The sequence below is a fragment of the Ornithorhynchus anatinus genome, chromosome 7, assembly GCF_004115215.2.
Source record: "Ornithorhynchus anatinus isolate Pmale09 chromosome 7, mOrnAna1.pri.v4, whole genome shotgun sequence".
Taxonomy (NCBI): Eukaryota; Metazoa; Chordata; class Mammalia; order Monotremata; family Ornithorhynchidae; genus Ornithorhynchus; species Ornithorhynchus anatinus.
The window spans coordinates 36,654,963-36,675,646 of NC_041734.1; the positions used below are offsets into that span (position 1 = coordinate 36,654,963).

Consider the following 20,684-nt stretch of genomic DNA (forward strand, 5'->3'; position numbering starts at 1 on the left):
TCTCAGACGACAGTATTGGTGGGGGCTAGATTGGGGTGGGGGTAGGGATGAGAGAAGGGAAGAGGAAAAGGCTGGCAAACGGGCTTCTCCTTCGAGGTGCAATCCCCAGATTTCAGTGAAGTGTAATCCAAAACTGTGAAAGTTTTAGCAGGGGGGATGAAAAAAAAGAAAAAAAAAACATCCTCCCACTTGCCTAAGCATCCAATCACAGCAGCGCTCTGCACCTCCCTCACTTCTGACAACTATTTAGCAACTGAGCCCAGCTAGAGTTTCCAAAAAGTTAGAATAACTTCCTCTCTCTAAGACCTCAACTTTTGCACAACCCGTCCTTGAAATAAGAGAAACTTGGAAAACGTTTGGTCAGCAGAACTTCTGTTTTTCCAAAGGATCTGTCTCAGGAATTTAAAATACATTTAGACACACACACACACACACACACAGGAGAGAGAGAGAGAGAGAGAGGGAGAGGAAGAGAGAGAAAGTTTGCCTTAAGTTTCTTCCCCTCCCTCCTTGCAGGAAGAATGGAGGAAAGTTCCAGTTCTCCTGTCTCTCCTGTGGATAGCTTGGGAACCAGCGAAGAAGAGCTCGAGAGACAGCCAAAAAGATTTGGCAGGAAAAGAAGATACAGTAAGAAATCCAGTGAAGATGGCAGCCCCAATCCTGGAAAACGGGGTAAGAAGGCCAGTCCCAGCTCCCAGTCTTATGAAGAACTTCAAAGCCAGAGGATCCTGGCCAATGTCAGGGAGAGGCAGAGGACGCAATCCCTCAATGAAGCATTTGCAGCCCTGAGGAAAATCATCCCCACCCTACCCTCGGACAAACTCAGTAAAATTCAGACTCTCAAGCTTGCAGCCAGGTATATAGACTTCCTCTACCAGGTCCTCCAGAGCGACGAAATGGACAATAAGATGACAAGTTGCAGCTATGTAGCCCATGAGAGACTCAGTTATGCCTTTTCCGTGTGGAGGATGGAAGGAGCATGGTCCATGTCGGCATCCCACTAGCCCAGCACCCAGTTTCTGGAAGAGTGCAGCTGCCAAAGAGGTAGGCACCAGTTTGTTTTTTTCTCTCACTCCCTTTAACCTTCCTCCCATCTTTCTCCCATCCAGTATCCTTAGGGAACTGAGGGAGAAAGTGTTCTCTGCAAGGGATTGAAGGGGTGAGATCTACCACAGCGGTTGGTGGTGGGTGGATTAAGCTCAGGGCATCCAGGCATTTTGGGTGGGGAAAGGATGGCAGGGCTCTAGGCATGATACATCTCTACAGAAAGGCATGTTTCCAACCAGTTTCCAAGAACTCTGGAAGGGTTTGGGAATTTGGGATGCAAGTAATTAGTCTAGACACTGGAAGAAAATGGACTTTTCTCCAGAAGCAAACTGTTTCTCGGATTCTTCAAAGTCACTGAGCTGTCTCCAGGGTCTCCGAATCCAAATGTGATAGTTTGACTTTCCTCCTCTTCTTTAAAACAAAAAGGAAAGGAATCTGATGGTTAGACTCTGAGATCTGCTCCGATTGCTACTGTTTGCTGCTTGCCGTCTTGTATAGGTTTTCTAACCTGAGCTATGGGTGAGATTCAGCCTGGAAAAACTAGGCAAGGGACAGTTCTTCAAAAAGGGCAGAGGGCATTTCTTATGAAGCAAGAACTTTTTTTCCCCTTTTCTTCCTTTAAAGGGGGAGATAGGGTAAAACATCTAGTAAAACATGCTGACAGGAAGATCTGGAACAGCTGTTCTTTACATCAGAGAGGGTTTGTGCCCTGCAAGAATCAGCGCCGACTAAGCGGCCCTCAAAGGATTCTTCTTAGTTTTGTTGTTTTTTCAAAGGGGTTGTTTTCAGGGGTGTAGTTGGTGCAAGAATTGTTTCTCATGCAGGCATTCGGTCTTCCTAAAGTTCTGTTCCTGCAGCAGATGGGCTGTTTGTGTTTGGCTGAGATTCTGTTGGGTCTGTGCCCTGTCCCCCACCCGCTTTTCCCCACCCGTTTACAAATAAAGATAACGCAAACAGTTGTCATGCTCGTAGTGGGTTAGTCACTTATCTTCGTGAAGTCCATTAACATTAAAGCCAGCATCAGACTCCTAGGGCTTATCCTGCTCTCAAAACACATTTTCTGACTTTATTCTGAGAATTGAATTCTCACTACTTCCCATTTCCCTTGACTGTAAACCATATTTGTCTCCTTATCTTCCCTTTAGAGTGTGTGTGTGCGTGTGAGTCCTCATATGTGTTGGTGTGGAGTATCTGGAAAGTCGGATGGGGGTGGGGAGATGAGGAGCAGAGTGAAGAGTAGATATGCTGATCTAAACAAGAGACAAGCTTTAAATCAGATCAAAGTCACTCACTACCTTAAGGAACTTATTTAACATCTCCTATAAACCATGAGTATTTGAACATGGTTTCAAAGCTCTTAGGGTTTCCCACCCTCATGCTATTCGGGAAAGTCAGACAAGGAAGATCCACAGTTTGGAAACAGGTTTATTGGAAAATTATGGTATTCATTTGAGATGTGTCCCCAGCATCTTACGGTAGGTGGGAAGGGAGGAAGGAAGTGGAAACACTGTACCATTTCAAAGTTTCCCTTATACACACTTTGGGTAAAAGGGGCCTCAGGTTGTCCTTTACCCACTAGTAGTGGCCAGAATACTTCAAAAGGTCCTCCAGACAAGATCTAACTGTGAAGACACAAATGGCTTATTGTCATCTTCAAAAGGGGTCTCATGATTGAAATGCATATAAGCAACTGAGAAGAGTTTATTAGAAAGTCTAGAGAAGTTTGTTTTGTTTTTTGTTTTTTTAATGGGCTGTTCTTGCTCCATGTGGTTTAAAAGCTGTTTGGGTACTTTCAAAATGCCTCTGACTGTCTGTTCCTTTAGTCAAAAACAAAAGAAATAGAATGAACCTAATTTCTCCAAGGTAAAGGAAGCTGTCACCCCCAAATATTTCTCTCTCCTTCTGGCTAATTTGCCTCTTTAAAATTGACAATCTGTAGCCAAAGGGCCCCTAAAAGACATTAATTCACCTAGGCAATCTGGAGATTTTGGCTTCTCCTGAAAATCTCTCTGAGCAAAGCAATTCTTTCAAAGCAATAAACAGTGACTTCATAAAATTATCATTCCCATTAAGATAATGATTCAATTAGAAAAAAGGAAGTCGAACCAAATATTTAAACCAAAAATAATCTCCTTGTGGGAATCTCCTCCTGTCTTTGTCAAACAGATGTAAAATGTCCCAAACACATATTTCTCTGGGAATGAAAGTTTAGATTGGCTGAGTACTAAAACACTATAGTGGAATAATACATTAATTCTGGTTTTTGTTTCCTAAATTATGAGCTGCCATTAGTTGATTTTCTTTATATATTAGCTTGTGAATATTCTTCCTAATACCACAAGCTGACCAGTACATCAGAAGCAAGATGATCAGGCAAGGAATCTTCTCTTTTTTCTTTAACACACATGCTGTTTCAGAATAATGTCAACAGAATTATAATTAAAGTTGTCCTGGCAAGAAAACCTTTGAGAGCAAAGACTAGTAGATATTTCCTTAATGTAAGAACCAAGGAGAAAAGTTTAGGATTTCATTTGAAAAACAATGGTATTCCAGAGTAAGCAAAGACCTGACACAAAATTAATTTTAGGAAAAGTACACACATTTAGCTTATTGACCAAAGTGTTTCTAGCTGGTTATATTAATAGAATATATTTTCACATGCCCTTCCAACAAATGTGGTCTATTGCCTTCCATTTCTTATTTTGTATGTGCTGTTTTCTATTTCATATTCAGCCCTTAAAGCAAATTCTTAAAGCCATTTTCATGCCTTGAAAAATAGCATAATTGTACCCTTGAAAATGGCCATAAATGACCATTAAAACCCTGATTAAAACCTACAATTCTTTTCATCATCAAATTGCTTTTAAGCTCAGAAGGAATGTAGTATGCTATGAGTCTGGCTTTCAATATTAACCCAGAATTCTGTCTCCTTATGCATCTGCAAAAGCTTTGTTCCATTCTAAAACATTAACCAAACTGCTGTTTGGTTTGCAGAACAACACAGGAAATGGCTAAACAAATTTGGTACTAATGCTTTACCCAGGCTTTCTTCTTTGGCTGGGATTTTAAAGCAAAAATGGTGGACAAGAAATAACTTTGAATGGTCACCGGAAACTACTTTATTAAAAACCGGAGTGTTGTAGTAGCAGTAATAACAGTAGTAGCATTGTTAATAGAAAATCAGACACTTAAGATCAGGGATGATGCCACCTGAATTTGAAGAATAACAGTGGAGCGATTAGTACTGATCCAATGGTAAGAGGTTTTACAGTGTCGTTCCATGTAATTAAAATGAATGCCCGTACACTGCGCAAATTGAGCAGTGTTCGATGAGGTAGTATATCCAACCAAAGGACGTTTTCCGAGAAACCTTGTACCTTGTAGAAGGAAACATACCATGACCACCCTTTCTCCGAGCCACACCTACAAAACCCCCCGGATCAAGAAAATTAAAAACTTGAAAGACAACATGTCTATTGCTATATTAAAATGCCAGACCGTTTTGGAAGGTTTTTTTTCCATTCTGTGTTTTAGCATGGACCACAGAAAGAGAGTAAGTGAAGCTTTAATTGAGTGAGGAATGAGAGAAAGAAAGGAATCAAACCTTCTAAAGCAAAAGTGAAACAGTAATTTAGTTATAAACTCAAACCAGGAAGGTCTGGTTTGGGGCACAACCTTTTTCATTTGAGCTACTGACACTAATAAACCTGAAAAGTCATATTTTTTACTCCACAACTGTTAACTCTCATCATTTAGCCTTTCACAAATGAGACAGATGCTAATGTTATTACCAGTGAACCAAATTCCTCTGGTGGGTGTCCTTTCCTTTCAAAGTTTGGAGATTTTCTTCATTGCTTCTTAAATTTGATCATCTTAGAACACGTTTCTTTAGTTACTTCATTCCAGCATTCCTTTTTCATGGCAAATTGTTATATAATAAACTCTTATGTTGGTGTGCCATACTCCCACTAATCACTTTCTTAATACATTGTTAGTTTAAAACTATTGTATACACCCATAATTTCAAAGATCATTTTGAGACAGGGCTTTTGTCTGTTATTTTCAAGATTTGGTCTTCACACTAATTGATTGTCACTTGTGTATTTGAAAGTACTATAAGCACATTTTAAAATGTCTGTTTATGTTTGTGTCTTTGCCTGAGAAAGGATAAATCTGCTGCAAAATATGTACCAAATGTAACACTTTCATATGGGCAAGGGATAAACACTGAAGAATTTAATCTACAAAATCAAATGAGCCCACAGAAGCAATACTGAGTTATAGGATATGTAAGTAGAAATGAAGGCAAAATATGCTTTTACACAAACAAGAAGAAGCTTCATTCCAAATCCATATCATTTCTACTGATGTACTTCTGCAAAAGAATGCCTCTTTTTTTTAATCAGTTGCATATGATTTGTGGCCGTTTTGATACACCCTTGTATGGTTACAGATGAAAAACACCTATAGCAAGCTATTCTCTCCATTGCCCGCCAGCTCAGGAAATATTTCCCAGATGGAAGCTCACCTGAAAAGCTGACATTATATTTGATCTTGGGGTAAATGTCAATGTATTTCAATTCCCATAAAAAATGTGCTCACAACACTACGGCCTACATGGCTTCATTATTAGGTGGATAAATCAATCTTTAAACTAAGAGAATATTGATGATTTAATATTTGAGGGAGAAAAAAACAAGAAAGGATAAACTGGAACATACAATTTAAAAACTCTATTGTAATAATTTTGTGCAGTTGATATATATATATATATATATATATATATATATATATGTGTGTATATATCAACTGGGTGACTGCATAAAATTATGCAAACACTTGGAAACTTAATTTAGGAATTAAACTTTGAAATAAATTTAGTAGAATTAATATATGTCTAAGTGGCTATAAAGATAGGTTACACAGATACTAACTCATTTCTCATAATTGATGAAAATTGGCAACTGAAGTATGATGGGATTTTCTCCAATTGATTACTTAATTATATTATCAGGAGAAATAATGGACTGGAAAAGGTTGCAAGGAGGTTTGTCCCAGTGGACAGTGGATTAGTCAGTAACAATCCATTTTTCACCCCAAAAGGAGGTTTTGATATGCTTCACATTTTTTCATCATTCTGTTTTGAGAAACGGTCCCTTGCTTTGCAAAGTGAACATAGCGCTTTAACATGTCGAATATAATAGAACGTCGCACTCGGAACAACACACTGGATCTTTGAAGCAAGGCTATAGCTACAGGATTGGACCTACTGTCCCTCTGGGCAATTATTTTCCCTTCAGGCCATGGTCACTGGGTAGCTGGAGCATACGAAACCCAGCTGGAGATCCCTGGTCCAACCATAAATTACCATTCAGGTGGCCACACAGAGCTAATGTCTCCTTCACACAGATTCAGCTAGTTGGTGTGTTTTTTGCGTCGGTACTTTCTCTTCATATGTCCAGTTCTTTGCTTTATCCTCCTCTCCCCCAGTTGTTAATATGAGTCTCATTTTTAAATTTTGGATTGGCTGACATCCTTTGCATTTCTAACAAAAAAACCCTCTTTTTAATCTAAGGAATTAGAGAAAGGTCTTTGAAATGTTTTCCGTCCCCTTGTCTAATGGCAACTATGCAAAAACGAAGGCTGGCTAACTACTAACTGTTCAGTCAAAAAATAAATGTAATTGGTATCTTCTTGTACATTCAATTCTAATTGCTGTTTCAACACTGCAGAGTTCATGTTAAAAATATGTAAAGCCTTAGTGTGTGTGAGTGTGAAAGTATTTTGATTGCAATGTTTCTATTGAAACAGTGATTTGCACTCGTAAGAAGGACTTTGAGAACATAAATCAGAAGTAGTCATGTTGATCAACCCTCAGCTTCCCATTTTCTGTTTTTCATGGCAAATTCATCGCAGGAGTTTTTATGTAGAGCATGGGAGCCCCAGGCCAGAGAATATTTCCCCCACTGGGTAGTTTGAAAAAACTAGTAGGAGAAAGTTAGAAACGTGTCTCACTGAAATACGCCTTCCGTTGAAAGAAATGGTTTGCAGAAAGGTTTTGCTGCACACTGGGCACTGTTAATAGCTTTTCATTGCCCTCGGACTGAAATTCTGTCCCTGAATTTCTGTCGGAGAGCTTGTATGTGTGTGTGGCTCCCACTGAGGTTAAGGAGATTTTTGCCCACTTTGGAGGGAGGCGGGAGGACATCTTGTAAAATAAACAAACTCCCTAAAAGAAAACATCGGCCGGCAGTTTACAGTCTATAATTCTACTACCACAGTAGGTTTCTTTGTGTGTTCTGCTTTGATTTTAAATCTGTAAGTCAAAATGCAGGCAGGCATTGCATATTTTTTTTTTCATCAAGAGATCAATTTCCTTCAGGTTGACAAGTTATTTTAAGACATTCACTAAGTAGGTTTGGTGTGCAGGATTTGCCAAAGTGATTAGATGTCAAATGCGAGAAGTCCCACTTGTCACTCTAGTAGCCCAGCAGTTGTAGTGGGGAAATGCCCATCACCCAATCTTCTTCCTTTTTTCAGCTTTTAAAATCAATGTAGAAAGACAAGGTAGACATATCTACTAGTGCGATTTGATTTGTACTCCTTGGGTTAGTGGCAATGAGCTTTAATGTCTAGCTTTAATTGAGCATTTAGGATAGCTCTGTCTTGCTAATAAACCCCAGGGAAGGCCTTATCAATTTCTTTTATAGTTGTCCTCTGTATGCAAAAGAGACTCTGCTGACAGTGAAATTTGCCTATAAATTTGAGTGAAATTCACCTATAAGTTTGTGTGCTACTTGAGAAGGCCACATTTTGAGTGACCAAAGGTTGTTCCTTGCCGTATTGTTATGTTTAGTATTGCAGCATCTGGCTGTTTTCTCTTTTGCCTCCTTATTCTATTTCTTATGATGCTTGGGCTCAATAAGGGCTTCTCCTTTTGTGATAGCAATAAACCATGTTGGTCTGTCCTCTGCAATTTGAATCCCAATTTTTAGCTGGAATGAGCATTTTCTGGGACTTTGTTTTAATGTGTTTATCAACCAATTGTATTTATTGAGCCCTTACTGTGTGCAAAGCATTGTACTCAGCACTTGGAGGAATACAGTAAAGCGGAGTTGGTAGACATGTTCCCTGCCAGCAAGGAGGAGTGTGTCCTTAAAATGTGTCCTCTGACCTCCTTGTTTTACACTTTCCAAATTCAACTACATCACAGGAGCTGTTTGGGTATTCTCTGTTGCCCATTCTTCACATGTCCCACACAGCTTAGCTGTGTTATGGTGAGCATAATTTGAATGTTTGCAGACCAACTTTGTTCTAGAACTTCACTGACCTCAATTTTGCCTTTCAGTTTGATATTGAGTATGGCCCACAAATGATTCTGGTGAAACTGCGTAGGTAACCAAATGTGGTGCCTCCTTTAGCTCTCTCACAGTTAAAGAGAAAGTTAGACAACATTTTAGCTCCATAGACCTTAAGTTTTATCTGGAGCTGGACACCTACACTGCCACCACCTGCCAGTTGCCAGTTCCCCAAAGGATGTTCTGGCCTTCTTGATTCAGTTTCCAACCGCCTTGTCTATCTTTGAATTTTTGATCAGTTTGCTGCTTGGGCAACAGAATTCCGTGACAGTGCTTAGCTCTATGTTGCAAATATAAATTTTTGTTCGTGTATATAATCAAAGTATTTTTTAAGTGCTTACTATGTGCCAGACTCTATACTAAGCACTAGGGTAGCTACAAGATAATCTAGTTGGACACAGTCCCTGTTCCACAAAGGGCTCACAGTCTTTATCCTCAATTTACAGATGAGGTAACTGAGGCACAGAGAACTTAAGTTACTTGCCCAAGATCACACAGCAGACAAGTGGCAGAGCCGGGATTAGAACCCAGGTCCTCTGACTTCCAGGAACATGCTCTTTCCACTAGGCCATGCTCTTTTCCTGGTGCAGGCTGATACGACAGCTTGGTTTTCTTTAGACATTTTTGACCCATAACTCCTGACTGATTCAGTGAAGCGGTTTACAATCAGGTCTTCTTGGGCGTGGGCCTCTAGGGCACGGTCATCTGCATACAGTTATTCTTGAATGACTATTTCCAGGACTTTCAATGGTGCACAAAGTCTGTTTTCTAAAGAGATGCCAGGGCTGTGGATGAAAAACAGAATGAAAGGTGGGAGGAGAAAAAGCGGCAGGAAGAAAGCCATAAGGGAAGGACTCATAGAAAATGAAAGAGGGAGATCTGGTACCACTTGGTTTTAAGCAGTTTGTACTGATATTCAGTAAGATATTTCCTTGAAATGAAAACAAACCACCAGTATATGGTTATGTCCAGATCATAATTTTCAAGTGGTTTTATAAGCTTTTCTCCTTCACCATATCTGTAAATCGTGTTACCAATTCCCATTTTCCGGTGAAGATTAATTGCTTTCTAAAATTTCACTCTTGAAATCTCACAACCCGCTCCTTCACCCCTTTCTCATTCTTCCTTATGCCCTCTCTGATTTTTGTGTCTAGTGACATTTAAATAGCAGTACCTTTGATTAAAATTTCACCAGTTCCTTTATATTTTTCTCCACCTGAGATCAAAATTTACCATATATGTAGTCATGATGTTCCAAACCAATTGTGATATCATCATACACTGGGTTCTTTGGATCCAACTAACCATAAATAGAATGAGATGAATAAAAATCACATTTTTATGTCATTATTAATATAATTAAAATAGGAAGCATAATAGGAACTGATGTATTGGCAGATATTTTTCCCCCATGTGGAATGCTCAAATTACCATTTAATACTTAAACTATACGACCTTGAAAAATTATCTTTCATTATTACAGAATGACTATCTTGCCTGTATGAACACCAAAGTCTTGGATAACAGGGCCCCGGGGTAAGCAATAATATTGTCCAGGATTATCTTGTGTCATGGGTTCGAATCCTGGCTCTGCCCCTTGTCAGCTATGTGACTGTGGGCAAGTCACTTCACTTCTCTGGGCCTCAGTTACCTCATCTGTAAAATGTGGATTAAGACTGTGAGCTTCATGTGGGACAATCTGATGACCCTGTATCTACCCCAGTGCTTAGAACAGTGCTCTGCACATAGTAAGCACTTAACAAATACCAACATTATTATTATTATTTGTACTTGTGTTCCTCTCCCCATCCATTCCTCCCAATGAATTCCTAATGATAGTAATAATTATGGTATTTGTTATGTGCTTACCATGGGACAAGTACTATCCTATAAATACAAGGTAATTAGGTAAGACATACAGACACAGTCTCCTTCTCATATGGGGCTCGCAGTCTAAGTAGGAGGGAGAACAGGTATTTTATCCCCATTGTGTAGATCTATCTATCTATCTTACAATCGATGCTTAGAATTCCTTAACTCCCATTCTCTCCTAGACCCCCTCCAATCTGGCTTCCGTCCCCTCCATTCTACCGAGACTGCTCTCTCTAAGGTCACCCATGACCTCCTTCTTGCCAAATCCAATGGCTCCTACTCCATTCTAATCCTCCTTGACCTCTCTGCTGCCTTTGACACTGTCGACCATCCCCTCCTCCTCCATACCTTATCTCACCTTGGCTTCACAGACTCTTCCTCTCCCGGTTCTCTTCTTAACTCTCTGGCCGATCATTCTCGGTCTCCTACGCTGGAGCCTCCTCCCCCTCCCATCCTTTAACTGTTGGAGTTCCTCAAGGGTCAGTTCTTGGCCCTCTTCTGTTCTCCATTTACACTCACTCCCTCGGTGAACTCATTCGCTCTCACTGCTTTGACTACCATCTCTACGCAGATGACACGCAGATCTACATCTCCGCCCCGTCCTCTCCCCCTCCCTTCAGGCTCGCATCTCCTCCCGCCTCCAGGACGTCTCCACCTGGATGTCGGCCCGCCACCTAAAACTCAACATGAGCAAGACTGAGCTCCTCATCTTCCCTCCCAAACCCGGTCCTCTCCCAGACTTCTCTATCACCGTTGATGGCACGACCATCCTTCCCGTCTCTCAGGCCCGCAATCTCGGTGTCATCCTTGACTCGTCTCTCTCGTTCACCCCACACATCCTATCCGTTACCAAGACCTGCCGGTTTCACCTCTACAATATCGCCAAAATCCGCCCTTTCCTCTCCACCCAAACGGCTACCTTACTGTTACGGGCTCTCGTTATATCCCGGCTAGACTACTGTGTCAGCCTTCTCTCTGACCTCCCTTCCTCCTCTCTCGCCCCGCTCCAGCCTATTCTTCACTCCGCTGCCCGGCTCATCTTCCTGCAGAAACGATCTGGGCATGTCACTCCCCTTCTTAAACAACTCCAGTGGTTGCCTATCAACCTCCGCTCCAAACAAAAACTCCTCACTCTAGGCTTCAAGGCTCTCCATCACCTTGCCCCTTCCTACCTCTCCTCCCTTCTCTCTTTCTACCGCCCACCCCGCACGCTCCGCTCCTCCGCCGCCCACCTCCTCACCGTCCCTCGGTCTCGCCTATCCCGCCGTCGACCCCTGGGTCACGTCCTCCCGCGGTCCTGGAGCGCCCTCCCTCTTCACCTCCGCCAAACTGGTTCTCTTTCCCTCTTCAAAACCCTACTTGAAACTCACCTCCTCCAAGAGGCGTTCCCAGACTGAGCTCCTCTTCTCCCTCTACTCCCTCTGCCATCACCCCTTTACCTCTCCGCAGCTAAACCCTCATTTTCCCCTTTTCCCTCTGCTCCTCCCCCTCTCCCTTCCCATCCCCACAGCACTGTACTCGTCCGCTCAACTGTATATATTTTCGTTACCCTATTTATTTTGTTAATGAATTGTACATCGCCTTGATTCTATTTAGTTGCCATTGTTTTTACGAGATGTTCTTCCCCTTGACTCTGTTTATTGCCATTGTTCTTGTCTGTCCGTCTCCCCCGATTAGACTGTAAGCCCGTCAAACGGCAGGGACTGTCTCTATCTGTTGCCGACTTGTTCATCCCAAGCGCTTAGTACAGTGCTCTGCACATAGTAAGTGCTCAATAAATACTATTGAATGAATGAATGAGATCTGGAAACAGGCACAGATCAGTTAAGTGATTTGCCCAAGGTCAAACAGCAGAAAAATGACAGAGCAGGGATAAGAATCCAGGTCCTCTTAATCCTAGGCCTATGGTCTTTCCACTAGGCCGGCCTGCTTCCCAAATGGTATTTCAAAATGGTTCTTAATTTTCCTGACAACTAAATTTTTCTGCAAAATGATTAATCAATTAGAATATTGAAAAATTCTTAATTTTTTCAATTCAGCTTAATTAAATCAATCATTTCCATTTGTTTCTTTTTTTTTATACCCAGGAACTTTAGTTTTCCCCCTCTCATCACAGAGAGTGGTGATGAGTGCCCTTTCCCCCCAAAAGTGGGTCAAAATCTTGCAGCTATGGAAATACAATTCGGCTGACTGCTGATAAGCAGGGAAACAGTTAAAATTTTCATCAGCTCATCCAATGTACTCTACAAAGACTTGTCCTTCCTATGCTGCTTGCATATGTGTTTTGTATATGCTTTTGCCACATCCTGAATGGTCTGCACACTATGGCATCTGAAAGTACCTATTTAGATTTTAAATACTTTGATCATTTCTTGTGAAACCTATTTCCTAAATCTTAGCTGTTTTTTTAATCAAGCAATAATTAATATTTATACTCACCTATTTTCTTCTATTTCATCCCTGATGAGGTTCTTATAAAATAGTATAAATTTAAGAGTTAATTTTAATTTTCTAAGTTTTTTTCTTTCAAAAATAAAATGTCCTTTCAACAATACTTTTTCATTTTTTAATTATTTGTTAAAACACTTATCAAGTTGGGCACAGTCCCTGTCCCATATGAGGCTCAAAGTCCTAATTCACATTTTACAGTTGAGGTAACTGAGGCACAGAAAAATTAAGTGATTTGCCTAAAGTCTCACAGCAAAAAAGTGACAAAACTGGGATTAGAACCCAAGTCCTTCTGACTTCCAGGCCCACACTCTATCCCCCAGGCCATGCCATTTCATGACTTTGACCACTATGTGCACTCTTGATTGTGAATTAGAATTGTAGTTCATCACAATTCCCACCAGCTAATTGAAAACAAGAGAACAAGGGCACCAAATTTAAGTTCAAGATTTAAGAAACAATTGCCCCCTACAAAGTTACTTAAATAATATCAAAAATGAAGCAGAAGTATTTCTAGAAAATATAGGGAGAATATACAAAAGTCAAGGGTCCCTTCCTCCTCCCTGAATTCAAAAGCTAAAGGTATTATCACATAACTACATTTCGCTCAAGAAATCTCCAACTCATTTTAAGAAGCAATTGAGCCCTAGAAAATTTTAAATGCTCACCCACAAAATAGGTCCAGAAAACATAACTGGCTTCTTCTGCACTGGGAGAAATCAGTAAACGTTAATTGTTATCTGTTTCTTTATATTTATATATGAACATGGGAATTCCTGAAAGCAGTGATCTAAAATTCCCTTCTTAAGAGTCAGCAAACTTCAAAATGAATGGGCCAACTTCATAAAATCAAAGCACAGCAGCACTTCCCTAAAAATCTCTCCAACACTATCCTCAAAACTCATTTTGATAAAAACAAATAGACTTTTTATATGGAACCAATCCCTTGCTCCTTGGAAATAATCATAAACCCAAAAGAATAAAAACTGGTTAACAGTTCCATAATAGGTGTGTAGAAAATGAATGATTACTATTTTCATAAATTCTGCATCAATGAATTGTGTCTATATTTAATGACCTAATTATGCACACTTTAGCCACAAATACTTGCATGTTATTTTTGAATAGTAATTTAATTGTTATGGAGTTAAGTATTTAGTGCTAACTTTCAGGCAGATACAAGATAATCTGAGTGGATACAGTCCATGTCCCACTCGGGGCTCACAATCTGATACTAATTTATAGTTGAAAAATCAATTTCATCCCCTTTCTACAAATCCTCAAATCAACTTAGAAGTTGAAAAACCTTTACAGATTTCACATCTCTTAACGGCACTAAGAGCTGATTCATTTCTCAATCCACACTAGATTTGGATTTGCTGCAAATACGGTTTGTCACAATTCATTCTGAAAGGGCTGCAGAAGTTAAACTGAACTGGTGAGAAAAAGGTGTTTTTGCCATGAGCATTCATCCTCATGTTTGTTTCCTTGATGATCTGGAAGTTTATCTGGTGGATTGATATTGCTTGGAATTGGCAAAGGACAGTTTCCCTACCTGCCTGCGGTCTGGATAAATTACCAAGGTTACCTAAAATCATTCATTTGGTTGTATTTATTGAGCACTTACTGTGTGCAGAGTACAGTACTAAGCTCTTGGGAGAGTACAATATAACAATAAACAGGCACATTTTCTGTCCCAAACGAGCTCACAGCCTAGAGGGGGAGTAGTAGCAGTAGAAGCAATACCCCTCTGACTAGTCGTAAGCTCACTGTGGGCAGGGAATGTGTCTATTGTTATACTCACCCAAGCACATAGTACAGTGCTCTGTACACAGTAATCATTCAATAAGTATGATTGAATGAGTGAATTGTATTTATTAAGCAATTACTAGGTTTAATGCACTGTGCTAAGCAGTGGGAAAGAATATTCAGTTGAGAATTAGACAAAGTACCGGTTCTTTTGGTGACTCAAATCTAAAAGGTGCTTGATGAAGGGATTGGTGCTTGTGGGAAAGGGAATTGCAGTTTGTTAGTGAGATCCCCCTATTCATGGCAGGTTTCTTATGGCAGGACTGGAGTTCGCAGTCTTTCTGTCCTGTAAAATATACCCACAGATCTTGGGCAATTAGGACAACTTTTTCAGGTGAAAAATCCATTTAATTTTCCAGAATCCCATTACTTATTGCCATGATGGCTGTTTTCACCCATTCCTGACATCATTTTCTCTTCAGAGTCATGGTTAAAGACCAAAATGATTTCACAATCTCTATACAAATTCTCCCTGTCCCCTCCATCTCTCCATTGCTGAATAAACTCTGTTCTGGAAGAGAGGGGCAGTGGGACAGGCACAAGATGGGTGTTCAATAAATAATCAACCAAGAGGCAGAAGAGAAAACCCTGAAATTAGGGAAAAGTAAGATGAGGTAGAAGGTTTTTCAAGCATACTACCCCTACTTCCACCAGTCAGATCAGAACCTCTCCCTTCTGCTCCCCCAAAACCCTACAATGCTCCAAAACTGGCCTTAGGACCAAAGTCAAGAGATCTTACCTCTTGATCCTCTCATCTCTCAGTGTCATATGTGTTTCAGAAGTGAAAAGTTATTTGACTCCTTGAAGAAAAAAGTAGCACTCTCTGGCAGCATGCTGGATGCTGCATGTCATGCAATTTTAGCAAATCTATACCATTGGATGGTACAATTTTCTTTGCAAGTCATCAGTCAAAGTTGCCAAAAAAGGAAACTTCATCAAAAGATGAGGGGAGAAATGGGGCCAAAAAGAACTTTGGGGTTGGAAGTATGTAGAGAAATCCATCCCAGGAGAGGTTGGGGAAGGAATTGGAATTATTATTATTATATTTGTTAAGCACTTAATGATTCTATCATTAATTCAGTTGTGTGCAAAGCACTCTACCAAGCCCTTGGGGGAGTACAGTGCAACAATAATCAGACAGATTCCCTACCCATTAAGTGCTTACTATGTGCCAGACACTGTTCTAAGCACTAGGGTAGATACAAGGTAATAGTAATAATAATAATAGTATTTGTTAAGCACTTAGTATGTGCCAAGCACTGTAAAGTGCTGCAGTGGATACAAGGAAATTAGGTTGGACACAGACCGTCTCCCATGTGGGGCTCACAGTCTCAATTCTCATTCTACAGAGGAGGTAATTGAGGCCCAGAGAAGTGAAGTGATTTGCCCAAGGTCACACAGCAGATAAGGGGTGGAGTCTGGATTAGAACCCATGACCTTCTGACTCCCAAGCCCATGTGCTATCTACTACATAACGTTGCTTCTATAATCAGGTTGGACGTAGTCCCTGTCCTTCATAGGCTCACAGTTTTAAATCCCCATTTTACGGTTGAGGCAACTGCGGTATGGAAAAGTTAAGTGACTTGCCCGAGGTCACAAAGCAGACAAGTGGCAGAGCTGGAATTAGAACCCAGGTCCTTCTGACTCCCAGGCCAGTATTTTATTCACTAGGCCATGCTGCTTCTCTTTCGAGATTTTTTGCCATCCCCAAACCTCAGGTCTAGATCCACACTACTCTGGCTGCTGGCTGACCCTCAGCTAAGTGATGGATGCCCATCTGTCCTCGCTGAACTTTAGGAGGGCAGCAGGAGGTGGTCAGATCTGAGTGTTAGTGTGCTAAGCACTGTTCTGTGTACTGAGGTAGATACAATTAATCAGGTTGGGCACAGTCCCAGTCCCACATGGGGATCACAGACTAAGTAGGAGGGAGAACAGGTATTGAATCCCCATTTTACATTTGAGGAAACTGAAGCACAGAAAAGTTAAGTGACTTGCCCAGAGTCACACAGCAAGCAATTGGCAAATCTAGAACTTGAAACACAAGACCTCTGACTCCCAGGCCCGTGCTCTTTCTACCAGACTTCACTGGTTCTCATGAAGTGGGATGGGGAAAGTCCCATCTATCAATCAATCAATGGTATTTAATGCACAGCACTGTACTCAGAACTTGGGAGGGTACAATATGACAGAATTAGTAAACATGTTCCCAACTTGACTCTGACTCTTGACTCTGATGGTTTGTCCCAGTTTCCTTGCCACAGAGCTGTGTGAGGAGAGACTTAGCCATGGGGAATCCCTCCAATAGCTTTCCCCAGCTTGATCTCACCACCCCTTTCGCACCTTCCCACCAACCCCTCCACTAAGATTCTCCAGGTGGTCTTCTTCCCTGCCCCCAGATGTGGTGGTTGAGAAACTCCTGATGTGGGTGGAATAATTTGAGAACCAACCAACAAAATCATGAAGTTAATATAACAGATTTTCCTCATTGTTGGAAGTGAACTGACTCCAAGAAAAGAAATTACTGAATCTGATGGAAATGCTAGAAAATGTTTAGAAAAGGTATATTTGAACCATTTTGAATAAAGTAAACCAAGCAGCAGTCTGTGTTCCATTTCCATGTATCTAATTTGTTTCATGGCTTATGATAGATGTTTCTGCCCTTATATTTTCAGACTTTGCCCATTTTGACAAAGGATTTCAAAGATAGAAAAATCATTCAGTAGTATATTTGAGCACTTATTCTGTGGTGAGCACTATATGTGCTTCTATCTACTCCAGATCTCAGTACAGTGCCTGGCACATAGTAAGTGCTTAACAGATGCCATTAGAAAATATGTATTAAGTGCTTGGGAGAGAAAAATAGAATTGGTAGGCATTATCCCCGCCCACAAGGAGCCGACAATCTAGTGGGAAAACAGTAAATAGATTACCAGTAGGGAGAAGTAACAGAGTTTAAAGATATATACTTGGAAAAGGTGAGTGAAGGGAAATATGTATAAGAAACTTGGGATCAAAAAATAACCTTCAAGAAGACATAATTACAAGGTTATCACTAATGCTAGACATTTGATCAATAAGACACTCTAAAGTGCTAGTACATGCTAGTTCAGACCTAATCCTGTGGCATAAAGTCCAAATATCACGATTTAACAACAGTGTCAAAATAGAACATCACCGACTTACAAGTAGGTTATTGTATTCTCTTGGAGAAATAAAACTAAAACATGATCTTATTAAGCTTTCTGGTTCCCCGACATACAAAGTGATTTTTTTTTTTACAATTTCATTCACGAGAGGACGGGCCTGGGAGTCAGAAGGACTTGGGTTCTAATCCAGACTCTGCCATGTGGTCAAGTCACTCAGACACTGGTCAAGTCACTTTACTTCTCTGTGCCTCAGTGACCTCATCTGTGAAATGGGGATTAAGGCTCTGAGCCCCAGGTGGGACATGGATTGTGTCCAACCTGAGTGACTTGTATCTACTCCCCAGCCCTTAGTACAGTGCCTGGAACATAGTAAGAGCTTAACAAATACCATAAAAAGTAAGGATAAACAGGGAAGGAGGCTCTTAGCAGTGGTGTTACATTCTGAAACCAATCACACAAATGGTGGAAGAAAGTGAAGACAGGAAGTTTTCTCTAGGAGAGGAAGAGGAGCCTTTGCTATCCACTGAAATTCTTATGCCTAACTGAAGGGAGGAGTCCTTGATTAGGCTGGTCCCAATCACAACTCAGTTCTATGCTGCCAGCTCTCCAAAACACCACACATGACACACCTATGCAGGAGTCAAATAGCCAGATAGCTGTCCACTCTCCACTTGACTGTGTGCCTTGCACACCTGTTTCTAAGGAAAATGTCCTCCCATACTACCATTTTCAGATGATCACCCACATAACTGTAGCACAATTCATTGGTTGGGCTGGGATTGTCTCTGTTGTTGAATTGTACACTCCAAGTGCTTAATACAGTGCTCTGCATATAGTAAGTGCTCAGTAAATACCACTGAATGAATTGATTCTATTGTTTTGTAAATGGCCTTCTGAAAAAATTCTGATTCCAGTATCAGATTGATTCTAACTTTCACATGCCTTCACTGGTTCTCAAATATTTGACTGAAATTACCTGAAAACAATTTTGTTTCTTAATAGTTCAGGTTCCACTTCATTTTTTTAGTGGTTTGTAACATTAAAACATTCTCCCATGTGTTAGTAGCCTGAAATTTCTCTTGATTAAAATTGAGACTTCATTTCAATTCAAGCTTAAATGATTTCTGTAAAATAGATAATATTGAAGAAGAATTCCCATTTCAACTGCTTGAGGAAATCTTTTCCAATGTGTTCTATAACTTTGTGGCTACTTCATAACATGTGCTTGTAATTTTCTATACCCTCAAAGCTTCTAAAAGGAAGGACATATTATTCAAAAAATATTTCCTTGAAGGATCATGAAGTTTCTTTGGTCTGTTTCAGGCCATAAGCTTCAGCTAGTTTTCTGAGGTTTGTTATTTCTCCTTAGTTGCCTATCTGGGACCAGAGAATCCTACAGCTCCATGGTACTGGAGTGAAGGTAGGTCTCCTGTTAGAGGATCCACAGGCTTAAGCCATCTTGCTTTCTGTCTCCTAAACAGAGCTACCCTTTTACATCACTGTTTTCCATTTTAATGTCATTGTCTGTTATATTTACATGCCAGAGTTCTTTTTGGATGTCAGGCTGCACTGCACATCCTATCGCTGTTTCCCCCTTCACCACCAATGGCAGAAGATTTATTTTGTTTTGTTGGCTGTCTTCCCCATTTAGACTGTGAGCCCATTGTTGGGCAGAGATTGTCTCTATCTGTTGCCGAATTGTACATTCCAAGCACTTAGTACAGTGCTCTGCACACAGTAAGCACTCAGTAAATACAATTGAATGAATTAATGGATGAAGATGTTGGTATAGGGGCACTAGGAAAAGCAGCAGAGAGAGCCTGGAGAGAGTTGGAAATGATGAGTCGGGTGTCTCCTAGATTTAGTTGGGAGAAAACATGAGAGAGAAGCAGTGTGGTCTAATGGATAGGAAAAAGGCCTGGGAGTCAGAAGGACCTGGGTTCTAGACCCGGCTCTCCCACTTGTCTGCTATGTGACCTTGGGCAAGTCGCTCAACTTCTCTGTGCCTCAGTTGTCTCATCTGGAAAATGGGGATGAAGAATGTGAGGCCAATATGGGACATGGACTGTGTCCAACTTAATTACCTTGCATGTACCCCAATACTTAGAACAGTGCCTGGCACATAGTAAGCACTTAACAAATACCATTAAAAAAAGTAACAGAACAGAACTCTCCATGGTTAGATATCTCTCTGGACCTCCTGCCTCTCCTCTCCATTCACCTTTTCCACCACTGCTCTTGTGGCTCCTATCTTAACACATCTTCTGTGCGACACCTTCTGTGATTCTTCTGTCACCTAACAGAGTCCTTTGAGTGATGCACTAGAGCTCAAACTTCTGAAGGTGAACATTAATAATAATGTTGGTATTTGTTAAGCGCTTACTATGTGCAGAGCACTGTTCTAAGCACTGGGGTAGACACAGGGGAATCAGGTTGTCCCACGTGGGGCTCACAGTCTTAATCCCCATTTTACAGATGAGGTAACTGAGGCACAGAGAAGTTAAGTGACTTGCCCACAGTCACACAGCTGACAAGCGGCAGAGCTGGGATTCAAATTCATGACCTCTGACTCCAAAGCCTGTGATCTTTCCACTGAGCCACTCTGCTTCTCTAATGAGTTTGTGCTTAATGTCGCTCTCAGGTGTTAATATAGGTTGTACTTTTGCCTCATGTTATAGACAGAGGAAACCGAGGACATGAGAACCAATGAGTCAGTTAGTGTGAATTACCATCTACTTTGGGTGCAGAGAGTTTGTAGTTTAAGCCGTCTTCCAGTGAGTCTCCCCATGGAGGGGAAGAGAACCAGATCTCTTGACTTCCAATATGCAAGTCATACTTCCAGATTCTAATGCCTCTATTCTTACTGTTTCCAAATATAGTAAATCCATCGATTTATCCACCAATCAATGGTATTTATTGAACACTTACTGTGTGCAGAACACTGTGCTAAGCACTTGGGAGAGTACGCTACAATAAATTTGGTAGATGTGACCCCAGCTTTTAA

At 40.8% G+C, this 20,684-nt stretch overlaps 1 protein-coding gene across 1 annotated transcript in view; it reads left to right on the forward strand.

Annotated features, from left to right (window-relative positions):
• Positions 1-343: 343 nt before the first annotated feature.
• The window catches only part of TWIST2 (twist family bHLH transcription factor 2), a 76,771-nt gene continuing 56,430 nt past the window's right edge, over positions 344-20,684 (forward strand). The window contains exon 1 of the mRNA XM_001510826.5: positions 344-1,044. Coding sequence (XP_001510876.2) covers positions 522-1,004 — 483 coding nt within the window. The 5' untranslated portion in view covers positions 344-521 and the 3' untranslated portion in view covers positions 1,005-1,044. The remainder of the gene's footprint in view (positions 1,045-20,684) is intronic.